The following is a 19363-nucleotide window of genomic DNA, read 5'->3' as shown; positions in this document are numbered from 1 at the left end:
ACCAAAAGTCAATCGCTTCCTCAAATCTTGTGTTACTGGATTTGATTTACTACTAAAACCACATAAAGCCTACCTAATCTTCTTGCATTCTGAGTCTGCCTGAGGTGTTTTTTTGTCCCCTGTTCTCTTCTGATTTTCTCATCTGAAAGAGGTGCTTCACTTTTTTATATTGGTGGGAGCTACCCATCTACCGTCATGCCGTCATGACTTGACATTTGTTGTCTTTGTTGTCAAGGTTGTGAGATTTTTGGATTTTGGCTTTTTTTTTTTTTTTAAGCAGGACAGAACACATGGACTTATTTCTACACAAAATCTTAAGTCTGCCAACCTGTTACAGAGTGTTACAGAGAAAAAAGCAGTATTTTATTTTCATATGTCACTGGATGTAAATAAAAATGCTGAGTGCTTAAGCACTGTCAGGAACAATTTATATTAAGTTTTAGGACAATTACTAGACGATCGATTAGACTACGGACTTTGCTGCCAAAGGATGTTGTAGAAACATCATCATGGAAAAGGTCAAGAATCTGTATTTCTAAATTGTACAGCAGTAGCTCTTAATTCTGCAAACCAGCTACAGCTGACAGAAAATTTTATAGCAGCTTCACTGCAAATAAAAAGCAGGGACTGTAAGTGAATTCAGTATTAAAAAAAAAAAGAAAAAAGCAATCAGTACAGCAACCCTGGCTTTACCTATTTTCACACTAAATTCCATTTCTTTTTCCACTAGCTCCCATTTTCAGACTTTGATGAAACAGGTTTTTTTGATTGCTAATCCACACTATATGCTATGTTCAGGACTGAAGGAGGATGAGTGAAAATCCAGCACTAAGTATGGGCTGTTTGAAACCTCTGCTACTACTGGAAAAGCCTAAGTGCAGAGGACAGATGGGAAGATATGTCGGTTTAAGTCCATCCAAAGGTACTTGTTGGGAACTTTATTAGTTGAAAACCAGTATGCCTGCAGTGATGATATACTTTTTGGCTCATTCTTGCAAATATGTACAATAAAGTCACCCTGTGTGACACTAACATCAAGGGTGTGGGTAAATAGGCAAAAGCTCTCCCTTCATTTGAGGAAGATTCCAATGAGCTTTGAGTTCCTTTTACATCTTACAGTCCTTGTTCTGAACAGCATTTTGCTTTATTTTGACAAAGTTGTCAGTAATTATCAAATATCTTAAAATCTGCGGGTTAAATGCAGAATAGTGTATTGAGTGCTAATGGGCCTTTTAGGACAAGGAAACCAAAAGGGCACAAAAATGCAAAAAAGTGCCTTATTAATTCAACATGAGATTTAGTGGCTGGGCAAAGAGGTTGGCACCCTGTGTAGTGCAGGAAGTAGAATGTTAATTAGGGATTCCCGGATGCCCCAGAAGACTCCATAATTAACGCTTGTTGTAGCTTCATGTATATAGTGGCAAAAAGCCCAATATGTGGCTTTTGCATCTGCTATTTCAGTGATGTCATATGTTCCAACTTTGTTCCAAAGTTTGAAGAAAGATGAGATATGGAAAGACAAATAGATTTTTTTTTCTTCTTTTAAAAATCAGTGTGTACTTGATAAAGTCTTTAATAACTCAGCTTTACATGGTCATTAACAACTGAGAATGTTTACTTGTTCTTGCTTTCACCCAAACCATTTGCCACACCTACCGTTCATTTTAACATGCATAATAAGCCAGTAGAGAGGGTTATATCATTGAAATATGAATGCTTGCGAAGCATACACATGTGTACACAGATGCCCACAAACATAGACACGCTCATGTTGTTCGTGTAGAATTAAGATTCTTCAAATGTGTGTTCTGTCTCTGCTGCTGCTGTAATGCAGTAAATTTCCAGCAAACATTTGCATTCATACCAAATTACTTTTCATCATCTTCCACATAAATGTCATAGTAGCCTAACATAATAATAAAAAACTTAACTTCACCACTATTTTATTTTGAATTTTTAGGTAACTAGTTACACTACACCAGTTCGCTACTCTAAGGCTCAGATATGCCAGCCGTAGCTTGATAACTCATTCCATGTAGGCATACATTACTCATTTCAGTTCAGTCACTGAGACTTTGTGTGACAAGCTATAAAGCGCTTTACAATGCTATGTGTATGGATCTATTTGGTACTTGATAGAGGCAGATCTGATAGAGAATTGTGGATAGTCTACTGTTCTCATTTCTCATCACTACCCACCCATCATAGAATGCTAGATAAACTGCTTGCAAATGAAAACCAGAGATATTTTATGAGGCTATGCTGTTGGGTGCTATTTGAGGATTACTGGTAATTCTTGTGACTGGATGCTTTATATATATGCATGCCAGGACAAGTAACTGAGAGCAGGGTTTATTGTGAAGCTGTTGCCTGGAGAGCCTTTCCAGTGACCATTTGCAAAAAGCTGGGGTTGAGTTCATAAACATTGTCTGTCTGGTTGTGTTTGAGGTGGTGCATAGTATAAAAGACATCTGTGTGGGTTCGCAGACATGATACAGGATTCACAGAAGACCTACCCTCTTTTGGACCATTAGCTGGGGACCTGGCAGGATAGCCTTTCTCAGACTGGACTAGGCAATTGCGTTTAGGCAGCTCATAACTGAGCCCTGGGTCCCCATAGTCTCCATTGAGAACTTAGCTACTTATTACACATGTAAGCACTGACATATAGACACTGACATTTAGGTGTTGTGATCTTGGGAGAAATCACACCCTGAATATTTAATCTGTGGCCTGTTGTCAGTTAGGCAGTGGAGATCAAGGGATTAATTTGGACGATTTCTCTAAAAATATTCCTACTCTGTATCGCATTGCTGCAGTTTCTGTTGATGTTTCCCTCCCAACAGCCCCTTTTTTCCTGCTGAAGTCCTCAGGGCAGACTCAGGACGCCCAGGTCCCAATCTGACTTTGTATTTAAATCCAGTGTCAGACTTGGCCAACCTTTTTCCTTTGTGTAGCTTTCCTGTCACTGTCTCAGAGGAGACCCATTTGAGATCAGTAGGTCTGTTGGACTAGAGTGCTTGCTGGTGATAAGGAGCTGGGTTGTGTAATGGAAATTTGTCTGGCTGAGCAATTAAAAAAAGTTGGGAAGAGAAGGGGGGAACTGAGCCCCGAGTGAGGACTGCATGCCTGTTTTGTTTCCTGTTGCTCAGCCCCATTCTTTGACTCCTAGAGGACCTCCACAGCCACTCCACTCTCTGGATTTGTTCCATCTTTGTTTTGCTTATAAAATTAACTTTAATTAAAGTTTAATTATAGTTGTGTTTTTATCATTCTTAAAACACGTTAATATTTAACACAGAAAACTGCAAGAATGGGGAAGAAGGACAGTGGTACTAGAGGACCAGTATGCTTTTGGGTAATGTAGCAGAACTGAAGACAGAAACATCTTAGAAGCCAGGGAGGTATCAGGGAATGCTTTCTATCAGTGACAATATCTGCTGTTCCCTGGGCCATTGCCATGACTTTCACGCCTTCTTGAGATATGTTTTATTTCTTCCTTGGCAATCCACTCTTTTGAGAATGAATGAATGATTTTTGAATAGAGCTGCCTAATTGAAAGCCTTAAATTCCACCCTAAGTGGAAAACTGAATTCTGCCATGGGCTGTGAGGGCACTTCCCTAACATGGACAATATTTCTTCTGGGAGCTGCATACACATTATGCGAGGACAAACTGGGCCCCGTTGCCTGTTACTGAACTTTATATAAATCTGCTTTTTCTCCCTCTACTTCTGTAAATCAACTTTTATTTTCTTTTTCTTCTTTTTCCTGTTTTCTTTTTTTGTTTGTGAGTATAACTTGCTTCCTTCATTGTTTCACTTTCAGCATCTTGCTCTTTTTCAAAGAATTTTGCAGTTTCTTGAGCACTGAGGAACCAGCACCTATAAATTTGTCTTTCTAACAAGCTACACAGAGCTCTTTGAAGAATTATTTGCACAGAAAAAAAATCATTTGAGTTACAAATTGTTCACAATTAGGACTCTGAGTCAGTTCTACGTCTGTTAGATAATTTATATACTGATTTGTCAATCAAAGTCAACAATTAAAGCTTCTCCAAATAAAGAATTCATATTTTCCCTTCATGATGGTGTCACTAGCAAGGAGCATGGAACAATAGGAGTGAATCTGTAAAGCAAGCGAGTTAGTCCTGAGGACTTGATGCCCACACTAAATAAATTTCTGAGGGGTTTATCTGGGGTAGGTCTACTCTGATCCAGTTGTGGTTGGAGTGCCTTAGTTTCACTCTTGGAGCGTATCTTCCGGTTATTTTCCTCTGAAAGCAAACCAGTTCACATGTTCTGAGATTACTCTGATGTGAACCAAAACATGGTAAGCAGGGATGACCAGGAAATCACTTCAAAAATAGGAATTCTAAGTTTCAAAACCAATAAAAGTTGTGTAAATGCATTGGAATATCGGTATTCTTGGAAATACAGCTCACAGCTGGTGAGAGGCAATGGAGATTGTTCATGTGTCAATATTGCAGTCTCTGCTATGACATACCCGAGCTGGCTATGTAGTCAGTGACACCTGTGCATAGTCCCTGTCATGGTTGGTGTTTGGAACGTGCTATTTACTCAGCTTCTTGGGCTTTTGAAAGCCACACAGCGTGTCTGCTGCTGTGGCATTACTGTCAGCATTACCCAGATTCAGCATGGGTGTGGCTGTATCTGTACAAGCTACAGCTGTGTAAGGGTCCATGTGGAAACATGCACTGTGTATACTTTCTTATAAGAAATAAAACATGCTTTAACATTCAGGTGAATAGTCACTTGGATGAACTCTGGTAGTTTATGAAAATAATTTGATAAATTCAGGAAAGGTAGGTTTGTCAGGGGATGTTAAGCAAAGAGTTGGAGATGGCTGATAGCTCACAATTGCTAGCACCTGGATGCAGGTCCCCTCTGTCTCTGCCCTGCTTTTTCGTTCCTTTTGTAAGCAACTGGCAGAGGTCATGGCTGAAACAAGCCAGTAGTCTAGGTGGACCTTTGATCGTCCTCATTTGCCTTGTCTTTATTGCATGATTCAGGTCACCCATTGTCCAAGACACCCATTACTTCAGTGTGTTTGGATCAAGCCCTCAGGGCTGTAATTGCTCAGCTGAGTAATGCCACTAAGTTTTCAGAAATCTGCGGACGACTATGAGTGCATACAGTTCCAGTGAACCTGGACACTGTATGTGCACAGAGCTATTCTCTTAGGGGGTTTAAAGGATTAAATGTAATAGTAGTGTACACTGAAACAGAAAGTGAGATAATCCGTTAAAGAGCTTGATTAGGGGGCAGAAGCAGCATGGAAGTCCACAGCATTTTCAGTAAAAAAAAAATCTTTTGTATGGTTAGATGAATATCCTCTTGTCTTCTCTAACAAAAAGAAAGTTCATGTTTTAAGATTACTCGGTGCTGGCTCCATAAAGCTTCCTCAGGTGTCTAGCTCCTTTGTTTTGCAGTGGCGTTTAATCACTTGCAGAAAATGCTTGTTGTATCATACACTCTTCAACCATGCACATTATCCCTTAATTATATACGACTAAGCCCCTCTTGACTACAAGACATGTTGTTTGTTCAAACGCACTTACAAAACCATTTTCTTATCAGTTCTTTGCTGAACTTTTACACAACGGGGTACTGTTTAAATATGAAAATAAACCTTTTTTAAAAAAATTGTTTGACCCACCCACCTGGCCTCCATCTGTGATTGTTCTGTCTCTGCAATCTGTTGTCTGCTTTTCCTCAGCGTGTTCTTTATCTTTTTGGATGGCTGCTATCTTTGAGCGGCTTTATTGCCCCTCCCTATTTTCTCTGTGCTTAGTAGAAAGTGACATTTCTAAATCATAAGGATCAGCCAGGCAGATTTGATAGACTCTGTGCGATAAGACATACTTCTGCTCGGAGTATGCAATTAGTAAAGACAACTTCATTTCACAGTATTGCAACTCATGCTGTACTATGTGGAATTAAAGCATTGTGTGAATGTGGGAAGTTTTCTCATAAAAACTTGTAGCAGATAAATCTGTCAGAGTTAGAAATGTTTTTTTCTCACCACAGACTTACTGAAACAAACCCAGAAAAAGTTTCTTCATGTTTTATTCCAGTTCAGTTTCATGTCAATGAATTACTATAGTAATGCTTTTCCTTTATATTTTTATTTTTATTTTTTTAATTAAAGGGGAGCTGTGTGTTTGTAATCTCTTAATAAACTGATGCTCTAGTCTTTAGATAAAGAGGTTAAATCCAGTTTTATTTTGAAATATTATAGTTAAGTACTTACACAGACAGTTTAAAATTCCAGTCTATGCACTGATAAAAATTTTGTTGGCTTCAGTGAACCTGGAAGGGAATCCCTTCTTAGAGTGTATTTTTTGTTTCCTTTCCGGAAATATTTCTTCCGAATTTAACTGTGGAGAACAGTTGGTTTTTTGCATTAAAGTTCCTCCAGAAGCACTGCAATGGTTTGATAGGCATAAGTATATTTTTCTGAGTAAGTAGGACAATCAACATTAAAGGTAGGAATATCTGAGACCAGGATATGCAACTAAAGTTATTTTTAGATTGTGTAGCACCGTTGTGCAGAGTGGAGTTATTTCTCTCTTGCGGGTTCTTAGAAGCCAGTCTTTTGTTTGGATGGATTTGCCTGCTGTATAATGATGGCCTTGAGGAATGTGTTACAGAAACCTGTGAAAAATTTCTTCTGGATTGAGGCCTGGAATGGTAATGGTAGGTCATTGTCCAAAGGAAACAAAAATGTGTTATCAAGTTATTTTAATTTCATTTCAATTGGAAAGCTTATAGAGATGCCTGCTTCTGTTCTATTTTATGAGTAAGCCCTCCAGATTTATTTCTTGCTAACCAATTATTAGGCACCATTACAGTTAAATTAAATTAAACATCCACATCAGGTTGGTTGTCTCAAAGCTTCAGGAAGTCTGCAGCAACAGATCGATTTGCACCACTTCCTTTACAGAGAACTTTATCCTTGAACTGTATGATCTAAGACTCCCCCAAAAGACTGCTGTTATTCCACAGGGGACAAAATGATTTCATGAAAGGATTTCGGATTATCTGAGGCCTTCATAGGAAACTCTCCCATTATATTTGTGTCTGGACAGGCAGGATTTTGGGGCATCAGAAAGGAGTCATCTGTGTGAAGAGGGAATCTATGGCATAAAGATAGGCAGAATGAGTACACCTAGTACTGTTCTCTCCACAGAAGTATGAGAAGTTACTCGGGTTATATTTTCACTAACTTTACATTTTGTTAATGTATTTAATACATTTGTAATGTATTTTAATACATAATGTGTTGTATACATTAATTTTGTTAATGTATTTAATTAAGCATTGCTGCTGAAAGAAGGGGTTCCACAATTTTTCAGTCCCCTGCTCCTGTCCTGTGCCTTCACAGATGTTTAGTGGCTGTAGAGAGAACTGGACTGAGGAACCAATGAAACTAACAGCACAAAGTTAGTTTTACAGTAGTACATCAGAAGGTTTTGTAAATAAGGCTTTAGTGGCATGTGAATGATTGTGCCTGTATAATAAAGTATTTTTTATGTCTTGCAGAATTAGATTGCTGTTGGGGAGCTCCTTTGACAGTATAGGTGCATCTATGCTGTATTCTGGACATCAGTGTTGAGCCTTTCAGCAAAACCAGACTGGCTGAGTATCCAGGCTTTTAGAGACAAGTGTTAGGTGAACTTTGTGGCATCCTGGGAAGGAAAATTTGGCCTGGTATCCTCCATCTGGCCTGAACCCACACTGTCCCACTGTCCCACCCGTGCCAGCCCGTGGTCAGGCAGGCAATTTAACATATGGACTTTCCTGGAAAGTCTCAGATAGGCAGATCCAGTCTGCAGGCAGCCTGAGGAGTGCCTAGCTGCGGGCATCTCCTCCTTCTCGGGCAGCCTACGCCGTCTGTCCCCCACAGCCACGGCATTTGTCCATTGAGGAACAGCTCTGAAGGATGAGAAGCAAGTTGGAAACTTCAATCTGCAAAGACCTAGATCTCTGTCTGGCAGATCTGGCTGACATGTCTGTGACACACCGAAACTTATCCCTATTTCTACTCTCTGTCTGATGATAATTTATAAGCAACTCCACCAGAAAAGCTATCACTAGTCTTCCCTTCACCAGTTTGTGTTTCTTCTCCTGGAATTTTCTTGGTGTTGCTCCCAGGAAAGGAGGAAAGGGGTAGCCAGGGAGCAAGAAGGTTGTTGTGGATATTTGGAAACGGCTTTTGTGGGGTTTGGTGAAAAACACGACTTCCTGATCAGAGGACTCTGACAGCCAAACTGGCAAGACTATGACTGTTCATTTGGCAAGGGAGATGAGAGCCTTTAGGGGGCTTAATAGGCATTAGAGACATTCATGTCAGCGGACAGACACGTCCACTGCTCCGTATAAAACGTCACTGTCTCATAATTGTGTTGTAGTTGTTCTGTGTAGTGAGGTTGCTATTTAGAATGACATGTCTTTTTTTGTTTGTTTAATTTGAGGTAAGAGGCTAAAAGATTCTAAAATAATGGAGTAGCTTTAAAAAAATCAGTAAAAGAGGAAAAAATAACAGGTTGTACCTAGTAACCAGAACTCTCAGATTCCACTGTACATTTCTACCTTTAAATCATAGAATCATAGAATCATTTAGGTTGGAAAAGACCTTTACGATCATTGAGTCCAACCTAACACTGGCAAATCTACCACTAATCCACATCCCTAAGTGCCATGTCTACATGTCTTTTAAATACCTCCAGAGATGGTGACTCTACCACTTCCCTGGGCAGCCTGTTCCAGTGCTTGACAGCCCTTTTGATGAAGAAAGTTTTCCTAATATCCAATCTAAACCTCCCCTGGTGCAACTTGAGGCCATTTCCTTTTGTCCTATCACTTTTTACCTGGGAGAAAAGACCAACACCCACCTTGCCACAACCTCCTTTCAGGTAGATGTAGAGAGCGATAAGGTCTCCCTTCAGCCTCCTCTTCTCCAGGCTAAGCTACCCCAGCTCCCTCAGCTGTTTCTCCTAAGACTTGTGCTCTAGAGCCTTCCCCAGCTTCATTGCCTTTCTTTGGACACACTCCAGCACCTCAATGTCTTTCTTGTACTGAGGTGCCCAAAACTGAACACAATATTTGAGGTTAAAGGTTTTTTTATTAAAACCAAAGGCCTTTGCTAAAATGGAAGGTCAGGTAAGAAGACCATGGGACTCTTGTTGGCTTTAAATTAAAAGATACTGTTTTAAATTATTTTTGTGTTTTCCAAATTATCCATCAATGATCAGATTCTACTGTATTTTTATTTAGAAAACAAGCCAACCCAACATACCCATCCCACTTGAATTACATTATTTTCATTACTGCTTGGAGCTTTTCTAATGTATTTTGCTCTCGGTAGAACACAACAGGAAACTTTCCCTAAGACGTGTTGGCAATCACAAAGCCAGAAAGCACATTAAACACCTGAGAGGGTTAATTTTTGCATGCACAGAAAAGGTATGGCTGTACAGAACCTGCATGATGTCAGAGGAGCTGAGTCACAGCATTGCCACTGTCAAAGTCCCTACTGAATTCAGTAAATTCAGTTTATTATTTAAGTGGAACACTGTATAAGGCAAGCTAGCTATATTGTAGACTATACTTGCTTCTTTGTTTGAGCTATGCCCCACAAATATGGGAAGAAAAAAGCTCATTAAAAAAATCTATTGTATTAATTTCATCACCAATAGTTTTTTTCTTTTCTTACGGCTGTTAGAGTTGAATTTTGTACACTGAAAAAAATTAAAAAGACAAAGATATTAATGCAGGAATGTGACAAATTTAGTATAATTTTTTCATACATCTGTTTGGGAAAAAAAAGCATCACTTACACTGTAGTTTGCATAGCCAATTTCTTTTCATTTCAGCAATGTCTGTTGTCTGCTGATGCATCTAAGGGTTGTGTTATTCCACTCAGTTAGCTAATCATAGAACTTTCTTATCAGAACATCATAACTTTCGTAAGTTAGTTGGTAGTCTTAGACTTGCTGAATTCTTAGTCGCTGTAGCTTTAACAGATTTTTTTAGTAAAAATTAAATAGAGTTCATAATTAAATATTACCAAGTCAGTAAAGGAGGAAAAAACCAAAAACCAAAACCCAAAGATGCAGAAGCTGTGAGCAAATTGAGTGCATTTTTTCCATTAATTTGCTGTCTGGTTGAGAACCTTCTGAGGAAGACAGATAAAATTTCTACTGCTGACAAAACTTCAGTCATGGATTCATTTTTTTGTAATGAACCTACACCATGTCCTGCAAAGTGTGGAGCATTTGCTCCCGATCTGGCTAATCAGTCAATCTGTCACTCACACTCAGGTCCTTGCAGAAGCTACTTGAGCACCTTGCAAACCTAATCTTGAGGGAAGGGCAGGGTGGAAGAAGAGGAAAAAGAAAAAAAAAAAAGAAAAAAGAAAAGAATGAACAGGAAAGCCAGAATATCTTTTCTCTTTTCATTTCTTTACCCACCTTTCACTTTTGAACTCTGTTCAGTAATAGAGTTCCATCTGTCTGCCTTTTTCTGTCTTTGCGTCTCTCACATGTTAATTTCCCCCAGATATTCATGGTGGCTTTATATCTGTGGTTCCCAAGAAAGTTAATGAAAGGCACATGCCCAAGCCCTTGCAAACTCTGAAAATGTAGAGAAACATTATGTCATAGCCTCAATGCACAACTTCTAACTTACCTAGTTAATTAATTCTGCTCAGGCTATGCTAGAGTTTCTTTAATTGCCATTTAAATGTAGTCTTTTATGTACTTATTTGGAACCATTAGATTCAAAGTAATTTTGCTGTTACAGTATACTTGACATTGGGTATTCTTTGATTTGTGGGATACGTTCTTCAACCTGATTACTTTGTCCTTGTGTATAAATTAGCCAGGAAAACACTAGATTATTTCTTTATGCCTATGTTCCTTTGCAACTAGATAAGTTAAAAAAGCACTCATGATGACATACTCAGGTTTTGTTGTTGTTTTTTGTTTTGTTTAAGTAGATTTGTATAGAGGAAAATGTTTCACTTCATTTGGTGGAAAAGTCAGAATAAGTTACTATTACTTAGCAAGCATTCTATTTCTGGATCTCTGTGTGAACAGCGGTATGTGCACATCTCTCAAAAGACATTAGCAGGACTTTGGACAACAAGGGCATATTAGGCTTGGGAAATTAATACGAGGTCTGAGAGATTCCTGACAGGCAACAGCAAACATTCAGTGGATGATGGTATGCAGCTACAGGACAGCCCTATTTAGATATGTCATTCACACTACAGCTGAGGCACCATTAAGAGTCTTGAGTTTATTCTGGCTAAACCATACAACATAACTCCTTGGCTGAAACATGAATAATCTTTAGATGCTATTGCAGTTTAAAAATCAAGCTAAAATAAACATCTTTTTCAGCTAGACATTTATCATTGCATAGTAGTTAGACAAATAAAATACTACAGTCTAAGCTCCTTATAAAAAAATATATATTAGGTGCCAGAGAAGGCATAACAGATGCCATCTCTCACTATAAAAATAATTTACAGTTTCAAACATAGTTATGACTTGAACGTACACAAATTATTGGAAAAGGGGATCAGAGGTTATAAAGTCTCCTTTTGTTACTGGATTTCTTATGTCTAATATTTCACATCGAAATCCACATTTGGGAATTATTTTATAATGGTCTGTTTTCAGTTTATCTAAACTTTTCAGATACATTGGCTAAAAAGTGCCTGTGGCTGACGTTGTGATCTACCAGGCGAGCATCTCATAAGAGAACAACACCCCCCAAATTATTTTCAAAACGATATCTTTGATACTGTGGAAGTTTAAACGTTTTGTATTTCTGATGTCTCCCGTGCCAAATTGTCATATGTTTGTAGCAGGTTAATACAGAAGGGGGTTGACAAATCTTGCTATAATCACTACCCCATGTTGTTTTCATCCTCCTTGTCTGCTGCTCATTTTCGTTGTGAAAAACCCTAATATATCAGTGACAGGAGGTCTGGATTTGTGGCCGACTGTTATAATTACTCCCACTGAGGCACTGTCAATAGGATTAAAATAAAGATTCTGGACCTGTCCATCGTAGATGAGGTCAGCAACACTAGCAGTGGGAGTACTGTTTCTGCAAGCTGTGCTTTCAGTCCTGAGTTATGGAACCATAGACATTAATACGAAGCAAATATTTGAAAGCTCCAGTGGAGAAAGACCAGCCTTTTTTTTCTGCATTAGCTAAAATATCCATCTGTAATAAATAATCTAACAGCATCCATCTATGTCCTGACTATACATATATGTATATTAATTTTCAAATGTATCAGAGCTCCAGAGAGTTTCAATTACAGAACAATCCATTTTGCATTTTATAATTAATAAAGTCTTTGCAGCTGCATAACTTCATCCAGGAAACATCTGCACAAACTCCTTGTGTATACATAATTTCTGTGAAAAGGGGGTTAGCTGAATTGTCTTTAATGTTTGCAGGCTTGGGGAAGATAGAAAGGTAGGGAGTTGATTAAGATAACGCAAAACAACTCACGAGACTGGAGGCTTACGTCCACACAGATATAAAACAAATTCTAGCCACTGCCTGCAGGAAAAAAATACAATGTATAGGATCACTTTAGCATATAGTCAACTTACTTTATTCGAGTGAATAGGAGGGAGGAACCCAGAGGAAAACCTGAGCTCTCGCAAGGTGTGCAATCATTTTGCAGTGGTTCTCAGTGGCACCAGGCTGTTACCCAAGTTAGTGAGTAACACGCTGTTGTTGAGAGTCTGTGATTACTCCTTTGCCATCCTTTGACGCTGACTTTGGAAAAGTATTGGTTTTTAAACTTTAGTTTTATCTTCTTCAGTGTGCATGAAACTATGGCATGTATGCCACTAAAACTTACTCATGGCGGCAAGCTCAGGGAATGGTGAGATAACCAGAATAAACAGGCAAGCTCTCTTGCTCTGCTAGTACAATATGTCATCTTTATTTTTCTCCCCTCACATCAGTCTACTTTTTATAATGGGATCAAACCGTAATTAGTGCAGTCACCTCCTTGCAACTCATTACGTTTCATTATTTTAATATAAACTCAAAAATTGTTATCAAAAGCCATGTTCAGTCAAGCGTCTAACATGCTGAAACAATTGTGTGCCCTTTCAGTCTTAAGCCGATATGACACCTGAAAGCCTTGCACTTCTACAAATGGAGATTTTATTTTAATTTGTTTGTGTTATTGTAGTAGCAAATAATTTCCTTGATTAATATGTCTCTGCCCTACAACTGTTTATTCTTTCTCCTTTAGTTATATAAACATTGCTTGTTACACATGTCACTCATAACCCTTACCGTATTTCCATCATCCCTCCCAGTTTAGTTTCCTAGCTCTCCTAGAAGCAAAATGAATCTCCACAGTGTTTATAGTGAAAAGGTTACATACAAAAGAACAGTACTTAACACGTCCCTTTTTTCCTTCTTCCTGTCCCACAAGTGGGACTCCAGGCTGCTGTTTGCTGATTTCTGCATCTGCTTTCATTCCCCCTTCCAGAGGTTCTTGGAATTTTGTTTTTATAAATATGAAAAGAAAAATAGACATTATTTGATCTCTACCAGGCTGCTAAGGCATGTGATCAGCTCACAGCAGAGAAGCTGCTATTTTTCCACATAAGCTGCAGTCAGCACCTCTAGTTACGATAGCTAATGCCTTGTGCCACAGATGTGGCATCATAGTTCGTAGTAGTGGGTGTTAATTCCTCAGCATTTACTTGTGGCTTTGCAATATTCCATTATTTACGGTATTTGTGTAGGCCCTTAAATGATACCAAACACATTGGCTCACAACGTTTGCAATTGCACTGACTGCAGTGGCATATGCTAAACGTGTATTTGAGCGAGTACTGTGTGCGGATGCTGCAACCTTGCCCAGCCGTGTACCAGACCCTACCGTCGCGACACATCCTCGTTATGGCTGAGTGCTACTGGATGTACGAGAAGAAAGCGACTTAGTCCAAGCCAACAAAGACTGCTAGCGTCATCTTCAGTGGGGTCTTTCACCGTATACAGACAAAATAGTGTACCGTTTTATGTAGGCCTTCCAGGCGAGGAAGTTTAAATATGGAACGACAACGCCCTGCTCAGTTTCAAATCGCGGTTCTGCAGTGTAGGGAGTCTCTCTCATCCAAGGGCCATTGACATTGTCTTTGTATTTCATGGTGGAACTCTGCGAGCTTCCCAACAAGAGAAACCTCTTTGCTTTGCAGAGGTGGGAAGATTTTCTCTGAGGAGCAGCCATAGCTATCTCAGACAAATAAACAAATCCAAGGTGCTGGGTAGCCCTGGAGGGTGTCACTGGTGGTCAGTCCCTAACAGAGGCTAAGATATTAAGCAAAGGATTGTGCCTTGGCTGAAGCATAGCTTTCTTCTATACTTATTGTTGATTTTGTGATATGTGGGGAAAGAATTAGTAATTAGTGTGTTGTTTGAAGACTTGTTTAGGTTAGGCTGGTAGGTGTTATTCTGTGTCTTTGTGCTGTCAGTAAAGCTGACTGCTCTTGATTTGAAACCTTTTTCTGGAACGTATAAGACTTTGGAGCAGCTGTTTGAACAAAATGGGAGCTTCATCTCGGAAGAGCTGTTCTATTAAATTAGCAGCTGTAAGTGACACACCACAGTGAATCGAAGTGAGTTTATTTTGTCCTGGCTTTCTTCCCTTTCCCCTCTACTCCCACCTGTTCCAGTACCCCAGAAGCCCTTCAGTAACAAAAGTACTCCTGGATCTTAACTTGTTTGAGGAAGATCAAATAAGTTCACATTTTACTCATATCAACAATACTGAGGATTATGGCTACAACATCAGAGCGCTGCCGTGCCAGTTACACCTTCCTGCATATCTCCCATTGCTTAAGTTCTGTACCTTGATTTACAATATAGGCTCCCTTTATAGGGAAGAAGTGCTGCTAATGAGCGTTCTCCTGAACTAATGAAATATTAAAATGGATGTGATCAAATGTAGTTTGAGTTGCCTCAAGCTTTGCCGTGAGATACTTTTGTGGAACAGCACCTGTATTTATCACCTTTAGGTATGCATGTACAGAGCTCCGAATAATGTTTGGCTAATGTAGTATTTTTTTTTTTTTTTACAGTTGGCATTTTTAAAATGTTGCTTATGGTGGTGGTGGCAGTGAGGATTTCATCCTACCTGTCCCTGTGATCTTAAAAATATTACATAAAGAACTAAATTGGATGAAAAAAGGTGGATTTAAAATAGTGTAGAACAAAACAATGTATTTAAATTACCTGTAATATAAAAAAATCACCATGGCAATTTGGCAAGATAGGACAAAAGGGGGGACAAAAAGAGTCAAAAAAGTATTTCTGAATGGTTCTTTCCCATCTGTGACCTGTAATACCTCACTGGCAAGTTATCACACCTTTATAAATGGTCCATGCAACACCCGTTCTTGGCATAGTTTTCGGTTGTAAGTTTATTGGCAAGGACAAAGATATGTGTTAAAAACAGATAAAGATTCATAAAACCCCGGTTTTTGAGCCACAGAAGTATTCCACTGCTAGGCTGAAAAGAAAATATTTCTGTGGCAAATTAAAATTTATGAAGAAAAACGGGAAAATAATTTAGCTGTATTCCTCCAATTAGTACTTTTAATTATGATGTGTACCCCTGCACACCCTCCTTTCTAATGAGCTATGAAGTTTTTAAAAATCCTTTTTAAAAGCACTCTTTTCATACTGTTAAAAATTTCAGTGCTGGAATATTCTGGCCCTTATATTTACAGGGCAGAATTGAAGGGATGGTTATTACATGTCGTCACAAGCCTCTTATTGGAAAAAAAGCTAATGGAATTGTGGCATTGTGCGAGTGCCTGAACCTGCCGCCTGTGGTATGCTGTGCGGGAGAATAAATGGCTTTCAGTCATGCAAACTAGTCACAGACATTCAGATCCTTTGAACTCTACTAAGAAATGCACACTTACTTTAAATAGTAAGTGACTAAGCACATAAAAGTCTTGATCAAGTCATCAGAAAAAAAATGAAAAGGGGTTTTCTGTTTACGTTTTGTTATTTCTGTCTGAAATCTCTATTTTACCCTCTGCGTCTTTGCTTTGTAATGTTCCCTGCTGAGAAGGACAGACTGGAAACACAGTAGGGATCTTTGCCTTTTAAGTTGCTCTTTGCTTTGCAGAGGGCTGCATGCTGGAAGACCTGGTGTATTTGTCCAGTGTTTTGCTCAGTATGAGAGAAACATGACGATTTTAAGAAAGGCAGGAAACTATTTTTTTTGTAGTTTTAGCTACGTTTCAATTGCAAGTACTGAAAAAGCAGACAGAAGTTTAAATATATGTCTTAAGGTACATGCATACAGATCAGTTCAGCTTTTGTGCTCTTGGTCTTTGGTCAGGATATTCTGAAAAAATCTTGACATAAGGTGTAAAAGGATAATTCTGAGTTAAATTTGCCATAACTATGAATTAATGGGTCATGTTTATCCAAAGCATTTCTCCAAAATTCTTCCTGTCTTCTTTTCTAAATAGCATATAGAACAGCACTGTGGTAGAATCAAACTATAGCATGTTTTACAAGCAGGGCTAGATTTTCTTGTAATGCAAATTCGTGCCCCTTTGTCAAAGTCAAAGGGTACATGCTCTGCATGCTGATTTTCTTTTTCAGGTAATTTATCTCCCATCCACCGTTTTTTTCAGCATGACGAACTCTAAATGTTATGGCAATTTCTGTCCTTTAGGCATATTTTTCCTTAGAAAATTAGTATATTGATAGAGAGTAACAGAGGGCCAGAATTTCCTATCATTTTCTACTGGTATGATCCACTGTTGATATACCTAATTCATAAATTTTAATCTATTGTTGTCTTAGGTATTACAACCATTTTTCACTCTCAGTTGCATAAAATTCATCAGATTAATAAGAGTCGTGTCACTGTAGCTACACAGTGAGTCCAGTCCAAAGGCTAATAGAGTCAAAGACACTCCTCATTGACTTCAGTGAGATTTGGCTAAAGCTCATTGTTTTCATGCTCTTTCCATCACTGCAGTACCAGACAACTGAAATAACTGTTCCAAATATCAGTGTCTTTGGATACTTTGCATTTCTGTTCTGAGGAAATATCCAAGCAAATATGAATATAACCAAAGTAAATTCTCTCCCTCTGAATTCAGAATGACTATTTAACTAGCTTTAATGTTTTGATACAGAATACTAAGTTTCACCCACTGTCCCTTTTCTTTGCATACAGGTGATGGCTTAAGAAGGTTAGACTGTCTTTTAGGGTTGGAAAAAAAAAGAATAAAATAGTGTGGTTGAAAAACCCTCTGCTTTATTAGAAAGTTCTGGAGGACCTTTGTGTTCTGTTTCTCATGTTGACAGTGTTGGTAAGCTTGCCCATAACCTCAGTGCTGAAATGGAGTCTTAATCTGTTTCCAGTTTTAGTGTTGCCTGATCCCCACTTCCTTCTTCCTCATCCCTATAGCTCTCCTCATTTATCCATTCTTAAGCTGGCTGTCTAGGTTGCAGTCCTCTGCTTGTAAGAATCATTATAGGTGTGCTTTATGGGTGTTTCTGCTTTGGGAACTGTGGCAATAGCTGATAAAAGTATTTCTAAACACCAGTTTTGGAACACAGCACATTTTTTACTTCCATGGGTTCACAGCGGACAAACCAAAGTATGAAATGATCTTACATGTATATTTCCAACCATCTACCTTTTAATTTTCCCTTGAAAGTTTTAATAAATTCATTTCAGCCTAGTTGTCTTTCTCTGTGAAACTGGAAAAACCAATTGTGCGGCTTATGCTGTCTGCCCTCCTCTTCCTGCTTGTTCCTACCAGCACCCTCTGTCCAACAAGTGTTCACACCTCATTCTTTCCTTGGGATCAGGGTTCACCAGTGGGTTACAGCTTATTTGGGTTTGTCAGATCAGGGAAGAGTAGTCTTTGCTCCATTAATTCCGAATCAACTATTTCAGATACCAGAAACACTTCAGTAGCCTTAAGACAGAGCTTCTTCAGACTGATTTTGCCTTGCTTAGGCCTATTGCAGGCATCCAGCTGTTTCACAACATTATTGTACTCTTCTTTGGTGAAAAACAAATGCTTGTTATATTTCTGTGGGCCTCTGTGTTAAAATATTGTGCTGCCAACTGCTGAGAGATCTGTAATGTATGCTTGAACTCATAAAAATGTCACAAAATCATTAACAGCATCAATGTAAGAAAAAGAAATTGTGATTTCTGTTGATTCTTGTGCCAACATTAAAAAATGGATAATTTAGACCATTACAGGGATGTGTACCTCATATGACCGATAGAAAAAAGATTAGAATAGTCCATGCGAATCCAGACCTTAATTTGTTTTGTTCTGCTTTAGCTTGTGGCCGTGGGTTCTACAAATCTTCCTCACAAGATCTGCAGTGCTCCCGCTGCCCTACTCACAGCTTCTCTGACAAGGAAGGATCTTCAAGATGTGATTGTGAAGATAGCTATTATAGAGCACCTTCTGATCCACCATATGTCGCATGCACAAGTGAGTCAGTCATGAATTTAATAGTAAAGGACATTGCTTAACCAACCAGGTGCAGCCACTTGTAGCTAGCAGTTTTGGTTGGCTTTTCCTGTATTTGGAAAGTACATTTACAACAGTGAATGAAATTGAAAGGCAGAGGGAAGAAAAGTTGACAGTGAATACAGAATCAGAATAAATATAATTTTCTTGTTTGCTTGATATAACATTGGAAAAAGTTGTATGTTGGGTAAGCGTGTAACTCATTGTAATAGATGGAATACAGGCACAGATTTCCCATGGCTGTAAAATAGTTGTAGACAATGTGCTTTATGTGATATACCAAAATGAGCAACATGAAAAATGAAAAGTAACCTGTGCGGATCTGAGCTTTGATTGAACTGTAATTGCATCTGGCTTAACCTTCTAACTCCAAATAGACTAGCCTACACAGATTGGTGGTTCAAACAGTGGAAGCCTCCTAAATCCATAGCAGCACCAACTGTCTCTGTAAATCATATCAGAGCTGGTAACAAAGGACTAGATGCAGTTGGTGCAGTATGTTTAGAAGAGAAGAACAAACCCCATACTTGGGAAAACTATAAAAGACAACCTTTAAGGTACATTAACCAATCCTTTTAATTGCACAGAAGAGAAACAGCTCAAGTCAGTTGCAGTAAATATACAGACAATTGTTATTCTGATGCCTTAATGGAAAATAAATAAAGCTCTTGCCAAGTGAGTTCAGGGAACCTTTTATGCAACTTGTTGTAAAAATAATGAAATGTTAATGTGTAGAAAAAAGCTTCAACTATTTTCTGTC

The 19363-nt window shown here is 38.7% G+C and overlaps 1 protein-coding gene across 5 annotated transcripts in view; it reads left to right on the top strand.

Moving 5' to 3' along the window:
• EPHA7 (EPH receptor A7) overlaps positions 1 to 19363 on the top strand; it is a 170773-nt gene that overhangs the window by 39814 nt on the left and 111596 nt on the right. For all 5 annotated transcript variants that reach the window (XM_075087303.1, XM_075087300.1, XM_075087299.1 and 2 more), the window contains exon 4: positions 18409 to 18564. In XM_075087303.1, the coding sequence (XP_074943404.1) occupies positions 18409 to 18564 (156 nt within the window). The remainder of the gene's footprint in view (positions 1 to 18408; positions 18565 to 19363) is intronic.

The sequence above is a fragment of the Phalacrocorax aristotelis genome, chromosome 3 (genome assembly GCF_949628215.1).
Source record: "Phalacrocorax aristotelis chromosome 3, bGulAri2.1, whole genome shotgun sequence".
In the NCBI taxonomy this organism is placed as follows: domain Eukaryota; kingdom Metazoa; phylum Chordata; class Aves; order Suliformes; family Phalacrocoracidae; genus Phalacrocorax; species Phalacrocorax aristotelis.
The sequence above is the reverse complement of the archived record's forward strand: the minus strand, read 5'-3'. Positions and strand labels throughout refer to the sequence as shown.